This window comes from Strix uralensis, chromosome Z (genome assembly GCF_047716275.1).
Source record: "Strix uralensis isolate ZFMK-TIS-50842 chromosome Z, bStrUra1, whole genome shotgun sequence".
Taxonomy (NCBI): Eukaryota; Metazoa; Chordata; class Aves; order Strigiformes; family Strigidae; genus Strix; species Strix uralensis.
Genome location: NC_134012.1, coordinates 4,116,312 through 4,130,501, shown reverse-complemented (window position 1 = coordinate 4,130,501; position 14,190 = coordinate 4,116,312). Strand labels below are relative to the sequence as shown.

General features: G+C 36.0%; 1 protein-coding gene across 12 annotated transcripts in view; it reads right to left on the bottom strand.

Moving 5' to 3' along the window:
- MEF2C (myocyte enhancer factor 2C) overlaps window positions 1-14,190 on the bottom strand; it is a 140,638-nt gene that overhangs the window by 76,132 nt on the left and 50,316 nt on the right. For 11 of the 12 annotated variants that reach the window (XM_074855300.1, XM_074855311.1, XM_074855299.1 and 8 more), the window contains one exon: window positions 3,139-3,336. In XM_074855300.1, the coding sequence (XP_074711401.1) occupies window positions 3,139-3,192 (54 nt within the window). In that variant the 5' untranslated portion in view covers window positions 3,193-3,336. The remainder of the gene's footprint in view (window positions 1-3,138; window positions 3,337-14,190) is intronic. The other variant, XM_074855301.1, reaches the window with a different exon arrangement.

Here is a 14,190-nt window from a genome sequence, read left to right as displayed (position 1 = left end):
TTGGAAAAGTGCAGATTATGTCATCATATTGCACATTTCTATGAGATTTGCAGCCAGACATCTGACTCGGGACAGTTTCAATTTACCAGTACGGTCACTACCGTATTCAAATTACCAGTATGGTCACTAAAGTACACATATCCAACTGACTAGACTTGCTCAGAAGAAATCCTCTTGAAGGGAGGTCAGCAACTATTTTTGTCCTTCCCAAGCCACTCATGCAAGCACTTTGAACAGTAGGGGAGTCTCCCACCATAGCAGACAGTAGTGTGGAAGAAAACAGCTGTTATGCTGATGAAACAAATACTCCATTCATTGTTTAATGTAAATAGCTAGTCAGGACACTGGACAAATGAGTGGAAAAGCAAGGACAGAAATCACCTTCCATAGGCCTTGTAACAACTTAAACCCTTTCACAAAAACTCTGTTATCCAAAGAGATTCACCTTTGCATCGGGAGAGGGCAGAATTAAACTATTGCTATATCCCCTTGTTTGATACGCGTTCCACCTATTTTTCCCTGCATATGGTGTCCTGCAGAGAATTTATGTGCTTGAAAACAGCTGAGTGAATACACTATCTGTGTATATCCCATTCACATCTAGCACGCCTTGTATTGTGAAACCACACTGAGTTTGAGTATAAGCAACAATAAGGCGGTTTCAAGTCAACAGATTTGCTGCTGTTCTTGCAAACATCTTTTGGTGAGGTAGTAAGAAGGAAAAGAAAACAGTCTCTGTCCATATCATGGTAAATGGAGCTACAAATAAGCTTTGTGGAACTGTGCTTCAGCTGGGATCTTAATTTTATTAATCAAAAACTTTCAAACTTTTTTTTTCTGGTGCAACCTTTTCAACTTCTCTGTGCATTCAAACATATTTATGTCATCAAAAACAAAAAAAAGGAATATAAACCAATTACTATTTTAAGATTACTGGAATTGTGTAAGTTACAAAATAAATAAACTGGGGCAGCTTCACTGAAGCAGCAATACCTCATGGCATACATTATATTTTAAGAATCAGTAAGGCTTGTGAAAGAGAACATCTCATACAAATGGTTAAAAGATCAATCAGCTATTAATGAAAATCCAGTTGTATTTAATCACATACATATTGCTACAACTGAAAAACCTGGATCCCACAGTCCAAAGGAATCAATGGAAATCTTTTCATTGGCTTCACTGAGGTTTAAATCAAGGCACTAAATGGAAAAAAGATAAAACCAGTAGAAACACTTTCTAAATTATGTTTCAATATATTAGTGGAAATAAGAAGCTGAATCAAGCCAATTATACTATGTCAGGGGTAAAGTAATGTAAATCTATACCTTCTGCCTCAGAGTGACTAATCAACATGATGGATATTATCAAATACTAGCAAGATAAACACTTTCTGCACTAACACTACAGTTGTTAGTATTCTGTAGTTTTATTCATAATTGTTAGTTTTGGAAGCTGGTGATAGAGGTCTTGAAAGTCTACTGTGAATGACTTGAAAGACTAGGTGTCTTCATTTTGTAAAGTAAATGTAGCCTCCTGAAAGATACCTCTTTGACAAAACTGGGTATTAAGTTCTCCATAAATCCTGTATTTGAGTAAGCAAGTTGACACTGAAGCTATTGTATGAACTAATGTTACTAATGGCGAAATTTTGTAGTATCATTTCCAAAATAATTCAGGTTCACTTCAAAAAGAAACAATAGTAGTATGGGAAAGTTCCAGACAACCAGTGTCTTAATGTTTAATGATATATTCAGTTCAATATTTCAAATTCAATTTCGATTCCAAGCTATAAACCAATTAAAATAAATATGGTGATGGTTTTATATTGATAGAATTATTGCTTTTTGGCCTGGCCCATAGCAATAGGCAACCTTTAGGAAAAACACAAAATGTATCCATCATATATATAATTTTGCTTTTATACATGATTTTCTGCCATGGAGAACAAAAGTGACTACTAATTCCAGAAAATTAAAAAATTCTTGGAAAGCATATTTAAAGATTATTATTTGTTGTTATGCCTAGGCTGACTTTTTTATGGCCTTATAAAATCTTTGAAGACTAACAACATAACTTCTTAAAAACCAATCTGAATATATGAAGAAATTTGTAGATCAAATGAATAGAACTAATATATTAACAATAACACAGTATCAAGTTCTTAAAAAACAGCTACTGAAGATTACTCCTAAATTGCAGCCACATGTATCAAGAACACTAATCATAGTGTTAAATAATTTTATGGAGAGTTTCTCACACTTGTGAATCTCCAGTTTCAACAAAACATCCATCCTTTTACATCAAATGTAAACAGAAGCAGCTTTTCACTGATTTTATGTTAAGATGCCAATTGTTGAATTTTATTTTTCTGAAAACAGGAAAGCAGTTTCTCTAATTTATGACCATATTTTAACTAGCAGAGACAGTGTTGATAATATGTGACAGCTACTCAGCCATTTTATCTAAAGCAGTGGTAAAAATTAATTAAGCAGTCCTGCTGGACCTATTTAGCCACAACATCACCAGTTGTTTCATAACTACAACATGACAATATTATTGTATGTGGGTTTTAGAATGTGTTAGGCTACTCAAATTATTTTTAAAATTCAGACAGGAAAAGATGAGATTTTTTATGAAGTAGTGTCACTTTTATATGAGGACGTAAAAATAAGAACACTTCAAACATGTAGAAACATAAATAATTTGCATCTATGAATTTAAATGGAAGTCCTCCTGCAAATAAACTCATATTCTAATAGTTCACAAAACACAGTTCTAAAAGCCTGTGTCCTGTTACAACTTGCAGATGCACTTAACCATGTATGGCACACACTGAAGTGAAAGCAAGTGCAGAGGGGACCCCAAGTAGAGCATACACATCAGTCTTTGTAGATCAAGGCCTCAAGTAATAAATTCCTAACTATGCATGTTACTAAACTTGAAAAAACTGTGTATGAGATTTCTGGTTGTTTCCAAAAGTACATTTTCTTTGATAGTCTTCCATACATTGTGTATATGTATACATATATGTAGGTATATGTATATATATACAAAGTTATCAACTTTTTAATCACCTTTGAGAATAAGTCACCTTAGAAATATAATATGTTCAAATACGGTATTTTTGCTACTCACCTGTCTGTTACGTTCATCCATAATCCTTGTAATCTGAATCTTTTTTCTCCCCATAGTCCCCGTTTTTTTTTCTCTCCTTCTTCCTTAAAATTATGTATTTTTCCCTTCTCTTTTCTTCCTCTTTCCCGTTTCCTCAAAACAAACCTCCTTCTTCAGCACTTGCACTACTCAGTTCACAGTCCCCTGCATCCGTTCCTGCTAAACACAGAAATGAAATCAAATGTTATTACAAAATTGATAGCTAGATGAGAGCTATTATATGGAGCTGACCAAGCATCCTCATTATAATTTAGTGTACAAGGAAATTATAATAAAAATTTACTGCATCTATAAAAAAAGTAATACATAGAGAAATAATAATTTAATTCAAAGTCTTCTTTTTATGAACAAACGCACCAATATATCAAGAAATGAAGAAAAGGACTGAAATACACATTGCCAAAACTTGAATGGAATTAGGTGTCTCTAGTTTTAAATATCACTCACTGCTCTAATATGAAAAATTACCTAAATCAGAGAGTTAATGAACCTTTCTGTACCTATGTATGCTAAGTAGGCCAGCTAATTCATTTCTGAAGGGAAAACAATCTTGTGTTTTGACAGCAGAGGTGATAATGTCCCTCATTATGCAAATAGGATGGACCTTTATTAAAGTGTTACTTGATATATGAGAGGTGTCAGCTACTTTAAATCCAAAATTTTTAACCTTATTCTTTAAGAATATAGACTGGCGCAAGTATTACTCAAGATACCTGAAGAAAACACTGGTGAATTCTCCCTCATTTCATGTAAATTCTAAAATGTTCTGATGAATGATTTATAACGAGCAAACATGTATATCTTTCCTTATAAAAATTCTTGCACCAAAACACAAGCTAATAGCACAGAAAAATAGGGACAGATGATAATTTAAGAATGTCTTGAAAAATATTTTCACAGTTTTAGTAATGCACTGATACTACCTCCCTGAACTTTACAATACTGGTTCCATCGCAAAGCTAAGGACAGTTAGATGCAATATATGAAAATATATGATGCAGTACACATTCCATATTTCACAAAATGTCATAAATCACAAAGTCAATTTCTATCATATGCAAAGCATTTTGAGCAATAAAAGACTCGACAGAAATAGAAGAAAATATACAAATTATGTTGTCTAGTGCTAAAGTAAAAGATGCAATTTTTTTTTCCTTTTTAACCTTAGTTTAAGATATTTTTATATTTACATATTTTGAACAGAGCAGCAGAGTTCTTTTAAATACAGAAGAGAAAAAAAGATCTGAACAAGATTAATTTAAAATGATTTTTCAAAGTTTTTATGTTAGATCCATAGTGTATTAAAAATATTGCCTTGGAAATAAAAACTTAGTAATTTTAAAACAGAGGCTGGTGTTTCCTTAGTTATTTTAAGCTTGTAGTCTCGCTGCCAACCTGATAAATTCTCACAATATGTTACGTAACACTAAGCTGATGTCCTGGCCATTTAATCCATTATTTGGCTCTGATTCAAAGCTACTGAGGTAGAAAAGCTAGACCTCACTCATTCTGTCTTCAATTCTGTCTTGATTTTCTTTGCATACATTAAACTTTAAGCTGCTCAAGTGTTTTATTGCTCTAAGAAAAAAATAAGTTAACAAATAAGCAGTCAGTCTGAGTTTTCTAACTAGCCACTACGATATAATTAATCTGCTGGACAAAACAAATTTTAAAGTATAATACGTATTACCTTTCTGCACATGAAAGTCTTTTTATGTTATTTGCTAGGCATATTTATATATGCCTAAATCATTACCATAATGCAGAACATGGAACAATTCATATCGCCAATTTAACAGTGTAAAGGCTGCAAATTTTTTTTGCTGCTTTTTTACTTGTTTGAAAACAGTTTGACTTCTCACTGCTTAAGAGGACACAAGGGTGCTTGATCAGATTTACAACAAAAATCAGAAGTCCAAAACTTTGAAATAAATGGATTAAATGTATTTATAAAACTTTTTTTTTTTTTCCCCAAACAAAGGTAGGGGACAGTCTTATCTGACACTCGGTGTTGACAAACAAACCCACTCTATTTTTAGAAATGGTTTTAAATTTCCTTGGACTGTGTTTCTTTCCTGTTTTTCCTATAGCTTTACCTCTGATACAAAGAGCAAATTAGAATGGTGTTTTCCATGCACATGCAGACCCAAAGGGCTCTAACAGGCTTTCTCTGTAGCAGTAAGCCAATACGCTAATCCACAGCAAATGCATATGGAACAACTTCCTTCCCTTTCATTCAGCCGAAGCCAGTGGCACGATCGGCTTACAGCACTACGCCTGCCTAAGCTCCTATTCACTGCAAGGTGGAAGGTCAGGGTGGAGAGATTAGAGCAGTGGCGACAGGGTAGCAAGGATGAGAGCTGCTCTGCAGATCAAGATGCTGATGTTGAGTGGGTTCAGAAAAATCACTGAATACCAAGAAAATCTACCAGGAAGGACAAAAATCTTAGTGGAGGAGCAACTGAGTCCTTCCCACACACTTATCAGTTCCACATTCAAGACCAGTCTTCAAACAACAACAGCTTTTATAGACTGTTTAAAGTCAGACACTTAAAATTCCCATAATCCACACAAAATTATTTTACAGTAATTTATGCAACACTTGATGAGCAGAATTTTGTTCTTCATTACCTGTACTAATCCACTAACTACATTAGTTTTAAGTGGAAAAATAGATGTTCAGGAAAATAAAATTGAAAGGGAGCCAGGATGACTTGGTTGCTAAATATTATCATACAACCTGAGAGAACCTGAAGGAGAAGACAAAATGTGTTAGGTCATATTTATCCAATGTACAATTCGCAAAGAAACATAAATTTGCTTCAATAGGCAGCGGGTTAAGTTTTCTTGCACAGATGAAAAACATCTCTCTCCCAATTGCTTTTTGCTTACTAGTCTAATTTCAAATAAAAGCTTTTCAGTTTTTCTAGAGAATTTATTTCCTTTTTAAAAATAATTTCTGTTATTTTTACTGCTACTAGAAACAAATTGGGAATGCTGTGGTATTCTCTATATCTGTCTTACTCTTTTACGCATATACATGTATCAACACATACTGCTTCACGTGCTATTCTTACTATGTGTTTGCCTATAGTTCTGTTCATTTCATTAGCACATATATAAAGCAGATAGCTGGACTGATTACAAATGAATTAGATCCAGATGAGTAACCAAGACATCTGATTCAAGGGCTATAACCTTCAAAGGCTGGTGACTTCTGAGTCAAACAGAATGTAAAGGACTCTGGAGACCAACAAATACCCATGTGCTTTAGGACTTCACCAGTGTTCTCAATAATTTTTGAAAGTTCTTGCAGGATTAAGGTTTACAGTATTAAGTCTTTAAAGTTCCTGTAACTGATAAATTGTATTTCCCTAACACAAATCACACTAGCTAGAAAAGTTGAAGGTACTACAAAAGTCAAATAGTACTACAGACTTTCATTATCCAAGAGAATCTAAAATGGAACATAAAATAACTCCAGAAGCTTTGCTGAAGTAACTGTCCACATAAAAGAAACCTTCCAACTTAATGACATGGTTACATGCAAACAAATTGCACTTAAAGAAACACACAGTTACACGCTATGGTGTTACAGTCTTCAGCATTTTTTCTTTTTGCAAACCCAAACATAAAAAAAAAGATAAATCAGACTGCTTACAAAAAGAGGAACTTCATTTTTGGTGGGCTTCTGTTCACTATATGATTTGGCAGAGGCAGTGGTAGCTGACAGAAGATTGATCTGAGCCTTGAGAAGGGAAAAGAGCTAATGGACAAATGCAGCAGACCACTTGACCGCTGCTGTCTCTCTTTTGCACATTCACACACGGACATATACACACGTGCACACACACACACACACACACACACACACACACACACACATGCACACCCACTATCCCTTCTCTGCAACACAGAAGAATCTTGATAGAATGGCAGGAAACACGCACAGAGCGGTCAGGGAAGGATATGATGTCAGCAACCACGAACAATAAAAGGTGTAAAGGTGCTTCCTTCCCTAAACTGTTCCAGAAGTGCAAAATGGGAACCAAAACTCTCCACTTCCTTCTCCGAGCAGAACTGTCTGAATCTGCTCTGCTGCAACACCCCAGACAGAGAGTTCTTTGAACAGTCACACCAGGGGCAATGCGGAGTATCAAAACAGGAGAGTCAAAATATTTAATTTATAAACAAGAAGCCAGCCAGAGAAAAACTAAGTTAAAATGTGCTAGGGTTTGGCATTTTCATGGTTGCTTTACAAAAGAAACAAACTTGCCATAAAGATGTTCCTGTTCCATTAAGCAGCTTGCATTCTACGTGGATTAATTAGCTTAAAACTAAAGAACCAAACCAATTTATTTTTATTAGCCTGATGTAAGAAAGCAAACAAAAAATGCTGTCCCCATTCTCTTACCACTCTTATCTTGATAAATAAAAGTAACTTCAAAGTTATATGAAATCTTTTCATGCAAGCCTTTCTGTTTACTCAAAAGAGTTTTGAATCAGATTCCAAATAAAAATCTAAATGTACTGGGTAAGAAGACATCAGCTACTTTTCTGATGAAAAATTAACTGCAAAAACTGCAACATAACCATGAAAATCCACAGAGGGGAACACATCTTCAAATAAAATGGTCACTCAAACGTTTTCTGTAAAAGCCCTAGCTGACTATGCTCCATGTACCGACAAAGACAGTGAAGAAACAGCTGGGCTTAGTGCATCAATAAAGACACTGATCATTTTGGGTCTGTCACCTTGAGCTGGATGAAGTTGAAAGAAATACAGAAAAGGGTGAAAGTAATGATCATCTCTCATGTTATCTGACTGAGATCAGCTGACATTAAAGATAGAATTAGTCCACATTCAACATGGTTTGGTTGCATGGTCATTACAGAGGCACAGTTTGGGCCATTAACAGAAAGGTTATGATAAAATTACGTATGTCATCACCACGGCAATACATCAGTAAAGCAGATATGGCACAGTCTACAGTATGGTTATCCAGGCAGAAAGCCATGCAACAACTGAATCTGAGTCATCTTAAGGTTTCAAACATCTGTCCACAACACTTTGATTTAGAAATTAAACATAACCTACATTTATGTGTTTTGATCTTATGGGAAGGCTGCCACAAGGAAAGATTGGAAGGGAGTTCATTTTAATCTACTAAATTTAACTCTCAAGAGATCATGCATTTTGCTACAGGAAGTATAAAACAAACATTTAAGCCATAATGGATATAATGTAACAGATGAAATACTACAGACTACTAGAGAGAGAGTGCTTCAAACTGAAAAAGTCTGTACATAAAGAAAATATTTGTAATCTTTAACTACCAAAGCTTATTAATCTTCTCATTTATCTAACCTGATTCCTGATTTATGGCATAAATTTAATTTATAATGGAGAACAATTCAAGGGCAATGAAATTCTGCATCAAGGCAGGAGTAGAATGTTCATAAACTTGCAAACTGCAAAATCATACCCTATATGTAAGTTGTTATTAAAAGTTTTAGAGAAAGCGTGAATCATTTGAACTGAATTAATATTTCACTAATTTTACTACTGATTTTGAAAGCAGCTGCTGAATTTGTAAGAGTCTCTATTCCAACTGATAATCCACTTATTTATTTAATTGTTTGTTTCTTTGTAAAGGATAGCAGAATGTATTTAGTTTTAAGTCTGAACTTCAGGAGATATACCTTATTTGCTTTTCACATTTATATTTGAACATATTCCTATTACACTAACAATGTAGCAGTGATTTGCAGAAAATTCCTCTCTTTCAGCCAAGTTACTGTCTGGTAATACCATTATTTGTATGCCTAGGAGAAAGAGGCATGAGAATATCTAGCACTACGATTTTTTTGGAATTTGGAGTTAAACAATTCTGAAGGCCAGTTGTAAAAAGACTTCATCTCCCTTGAACCAGAGCACTGTGGTCACTGTAGCTTACAACTCAGATACAGTACCAGGTTATCTCACAGAGTAAGAACTTATGCAATGCGGGTGGAAGAGCTATTGTTTTGCAAAGTTCCCCTGAAGAGGTTTTTTTGGGCAAACTAAGCATCATTGCCAAAATAGTGGAGGAGACGGAACTTCCTGATAGTAGTCCCACTTCATTACGCCACAGACCCTGCTGTTCAAAAGGCTGAGTTATCCAGACACTGAGTATCTAGTCCATAGCACCTATGAATTTAATCTGATCCATGCCTATACGAAAAGGAAAGGACTGACTTCAGCTTACCTTACAGAGGATGTGCTGAGTGTTGTCTACCAGGCGCGGTGAAGGAGGCCTTTCTGAATAGTACATACATGTTATAGCAAACCTGGACATGCTGATAAAGATCCACAACAGGAGGCCAAAGGCCTTCCAATAGATTATGGAATTTGCCACAGATGGTGAGTCATTCCTTGCAGCGGTGCACCAAAAGAGGAAGCAACCGCCGGCAATCTAGATGAAAACTGATTGCCTGCAGCCCACTAAGAAGAGATATGTGCCTGCTACGCTTGATGAAGAAATGAAGACTTGGCTAATTTACAACATTTTTGAAGAATAGATGTAGGAGAATAAATGATTTGCAAAGCAAAGAATGCAGACACTAATGCATATTTTAAGGAAAGCAATTAAGTGAAATGCTAGTAGACTAAAAAATGCCCATGAACAGGTTTATTTTAAATCTACAATGACTAGCAGGTGATACTTCAGTATCTACCCATCACCCAGTAAAAAAAATGGAAAGCAAAAAGTTTGAAGAAAAAGTTTACAGGTTGGTAATTAGGTTCATGATGTATCTTTGGCAGCTAGACAGACATAATGGGAGTTTGACCAATAAATATGGAATAGGATCCTTGAAGTGCTTGGTAGACTGGCTCAAGCATAACGGTTTATTGAATCAGACAAACTAATGATACAAGGGAAAAAATAAAGGACTGAAAACTGAATCACCTAATTGGTCTGAAATGGAGACAGTGACTACGAACAGGAACCTGTCTGAAAATGGAGTAGGAAAATTGGACCACTGCAATTTCAGCTAGGAGTCTCAATCATTTTGAGCTAATAATTTGATTGGATTGCATTATAGTTAATAGATGTGCAATAAGTATCAGAAAAAGTGTTTTACAAATTCAGTCTGCCACTCACTGAGCTGAAGGAGAAGAGGAGGCATTTCAGTGGTCAACAGCCTGTGTGTTGAAAAGCTGTCTTGGAACTACTCTGATCTTGGTCTACCTGTATTTGAAGACATCTTTCATACCAGCTAAGATGATACTGGTCTTATGCACAAAGGACTTTGGAGAGTGTTGGCTTATTACAGGAAAAGTCTAAGATCTCTAGAGTTAAGTCATTGCATCACTTGAAAGCAGTCTCTGGCTGTGGTTAGATCTAGATTTACAGACTTGTTACTAGTGCTTGTATGTGAGGAAGTCTGTGGTGAGGAACATAAATCCCCACACTGTTTTTTAAGATTCAGGGGACAATTCCAGGTATTATTGGAAATGTACTGCAATATCAAATCATAGTCTGAACCTGGGCACAAATGCTTGGTAATGCCAATACCAGTGGCAGACAATTTTAGATTGTTCTCTATTGAAGAAAGTAAGGATTGATTCTCAGGATTCTTTGTTACCAGGAAAGACATTTGATTACTTTCTGCTTATAATTTGCTGAATTAAAGAAATGGAAGGAAGCTTGGTACATGCACTTAGACAAGAGAGCTGGAGACAGCAATGTCTGAACCATGGTCAATGATCAGTCTTGAAGCAATAGGGAGAGTAGATGGAGAAGAGGATTAAATTTTGGGTAAAATGCATGGACTTGTTCAGATCTACACAGATCTGGTCTCCTTCATCTCCATCCAACAAGCTCCAGAGGAATTTTATACATTCTGACCCAGGAACGTCAGAAGACAGCAAAGAACTTTGTGAGGTATTATTTTATGATTTGTGACCATGAAGAGAAGCTGAAAGTGGAGAGACACTGGGAGAGAGCTCAGTTATAGAAAACACAGGGAGCAGACCCCTGAAGTAAAACCCACACAGAGACTTGGCTTTGGAGTTACTGCTGATGGGAGAAGGAGCTTAAAACATTAATACTTGATAATGGACATAAATTTCGAGTCTTGCTACATTTAGAGATACAAGAAATCTTTGTAAACAAACAGTATCAAGGCAATATTTGAGTCACTTGTCAGTTTCCCTGCCCTAATGGAAACATTCTGTAATACCCTGAATTTGACTAGCTATTCAAGCCAAAAGGTGGCAATATCTCTTAAGCATATCCTCTGACATGGTTCAGCTCCCTACCACAGAACTGAAGAAATCAGACTTGAAAGACTTCAGGCAGGTGTCCCTGAGCCACAGAAATTCCTCAAAACCTGACCAAATCTTGGGAGATAGATGAGATGGAAGCTGTGTGTGCCAGTCTCTCAAGCTATATTTGAGTAGCTTGCTGAGTAGTTTGCTATTCTACTCAGGCTTGAAAATTTTGATTCTGTATGGATCGACTAATATGAGATCTATTTATTTATTTATTTTCCACCAAGATCTCTTTATATGATGCAACCAGTCACCCAAAGCAATCACTGACTTGTCAAAGATGGACTGAGTCTCAGGCAGATATGATTTTAAATCCAGGGAATACCACTGATTTCTGTGTAGCTATTCCTTTCTACTAATGTAAACATGAGAACAGATCTGTCATTATTACTGAAAAAGAAGTCAGACAAGCTTTGTAAGCAGAGTTAGTATCTAATGTAGATTAACCAAGTTGGAAAAAATAAATTGCCTTTATGGGGTACAAGCCCTTCCTTGGATGCTCAGGGTACCCAAAACTCATCCTTTTTACCAGCTCTAGAAGCTGGTCTAGTGAGATATATTACCTCTGCCTAGAAACTGTTATTTGTGGTGTTAGACCATCTCAGCTACAACTATACTACCACAGAAAGTTGCTTCTCCTACAACATAGACCTAATCATATAACTTTCATATTTAAGTACCTTTGTTAGTTTTCTACAGCAACCTCAGATCAGTACATTCTTCATCTGGCATCCTTCATTTCTTAGAGGAATGATTAGATATAGAGATGTTCTGCTTCTGACTTTTGTACACCCAGTTCTAGAAACACACCCTTTCCCCTTTAATTCCTGACTTTCCCAGAAATGTCAAGAATTAAATACAGTCTTCTGAACTGTAAAATAGACTGCACAACATGCTGGAGAGCTGCTGAGCCGCTAATTGTTCATTCATTCTGTGCAAATGTTAATATAAATATGAGTATAAAAACTATAACACTCCCTAAACTCAACTGCTTGCCCAGGGACAGCTGCAGGCTTAAAATGAGGAGGAAGAAGGAGGGGGGGGGGGGGGGGGGGGAAGGTAAGGGAAATATATCAATCTTCCCAATGACCATGACAGCTGAAAAGTCTACATTAATGTTTCCAATCCCACTCAGACATTTTTTTTCCCAAGGACAAAAGGAGATGAAATGTATGTCAGGTACATAATAAGGCTAATAAAAAAACCCCACCTGCATTTCACTGAATAGGGGTGAGGAACTGCCTCTGTCTGTGAAATATATGTCTTTTTCTAATGGCAAAGCTCATAAATTAGGACAAGTTGTTGCTTTTAAATATAGAAAATACACATAATTTAAGTGGAAACACATGAACTCACAATACATCTGCTCTAAAAAAAGGAAAAAAGTACAGTGGCAGTATAGCAAAGAAGCACTTACACTGTGATTACAGAGATCTGATACCTCTTATAAGCCACATGATAGGGAATAAACCTTGCACATATATTGTCTGGTGCCTCGTGTCTGGAATTTTGCATGGTCAGGATGAGGCATCTGTTAGAAAAATGGACGGTTCTGACTACCAAGAAATAAAGTACAGGGCCATATCTGCTAGTGCTAGCTCACCATCACTCATTTGCTGAAGCTACCTGCTTTCTACCTCCTGGCTGTATCTTGACAAGAGGCATCTCTCTACGCTGGAAGATCCAAACTGGATTCCCACTGGTTTGGAACTAGAAAAAATGCATAAATGGACAAGTCTGTAAGAAAGGAAAGATAACATGGAATTATCTATGAGGGAGAAAATACAAAAAGATGCCTTGTGGGAGAAGAAACAGGCAAGGTGCCTGAAACAACTGACTGTTGAGGAAGGAATTTTCTGTTGTTCTGGCTTAGCTGGGATATTCTACAGATTTTTCTTCTCCTTGGTGGTGGACAAAGGGGCAAGCAATAGATATATTTCTGTTAACAATATTCAAATGAAAAAAGAGAAAGAGAATGGAGAAACGTAAGATATACAGCACACCGAGGAGTTATGCTTTGATATGATACAGAGCTAAAAGAGCTGCACTTTAGATACTAAAGATCTATCTTGAATCAGTTACAAAGACATAAATAGCCCCATCTAATTTAGTGTGCTCTTCAACCACATCATAGTTCACAGTTTTTGAAAACTGTATTAGGTAACTAATTCATACTTTCCACATGAGGATTTGTTCTTCTAATTTTTCACAGAATTGGAGTCTAACAGCTCTCACCTCAAGACCTGTAAAAGCAAATTTTCTACTGAAACGGAAAGTGTTTACCACAGAGGTGCACCTACCACTGTCTATATCTACAAAAGCCACAAGTGAGCATCACACTCTGCCTACTGAACCTCAGCTGTAACCACTCCATTAGCACATGCAGCTGGATTTATTTATTTTATTTCTTACACATACAAAAGACATTGCATTTGGCAGTAGCCAATACAAAAAGTCCACATCCTTGACAAATATCAGAAGAAAACAGACATATAAAATGTGCTTAATCTGCAGATGGAAATACAATGCAATTTGCTTGATACTTTCCATTCTATCTTGAATGAGCATTTTTTTTTCCTAAACAGATCATTGCCAGCATTGCTCATTTTATTATTGTCCTAGAAGCATGCTGAAAAAACAAAACATAATCAATACAAAGATACATTAGCTAAATCTTTTTGTGGCCTTGAACGTAC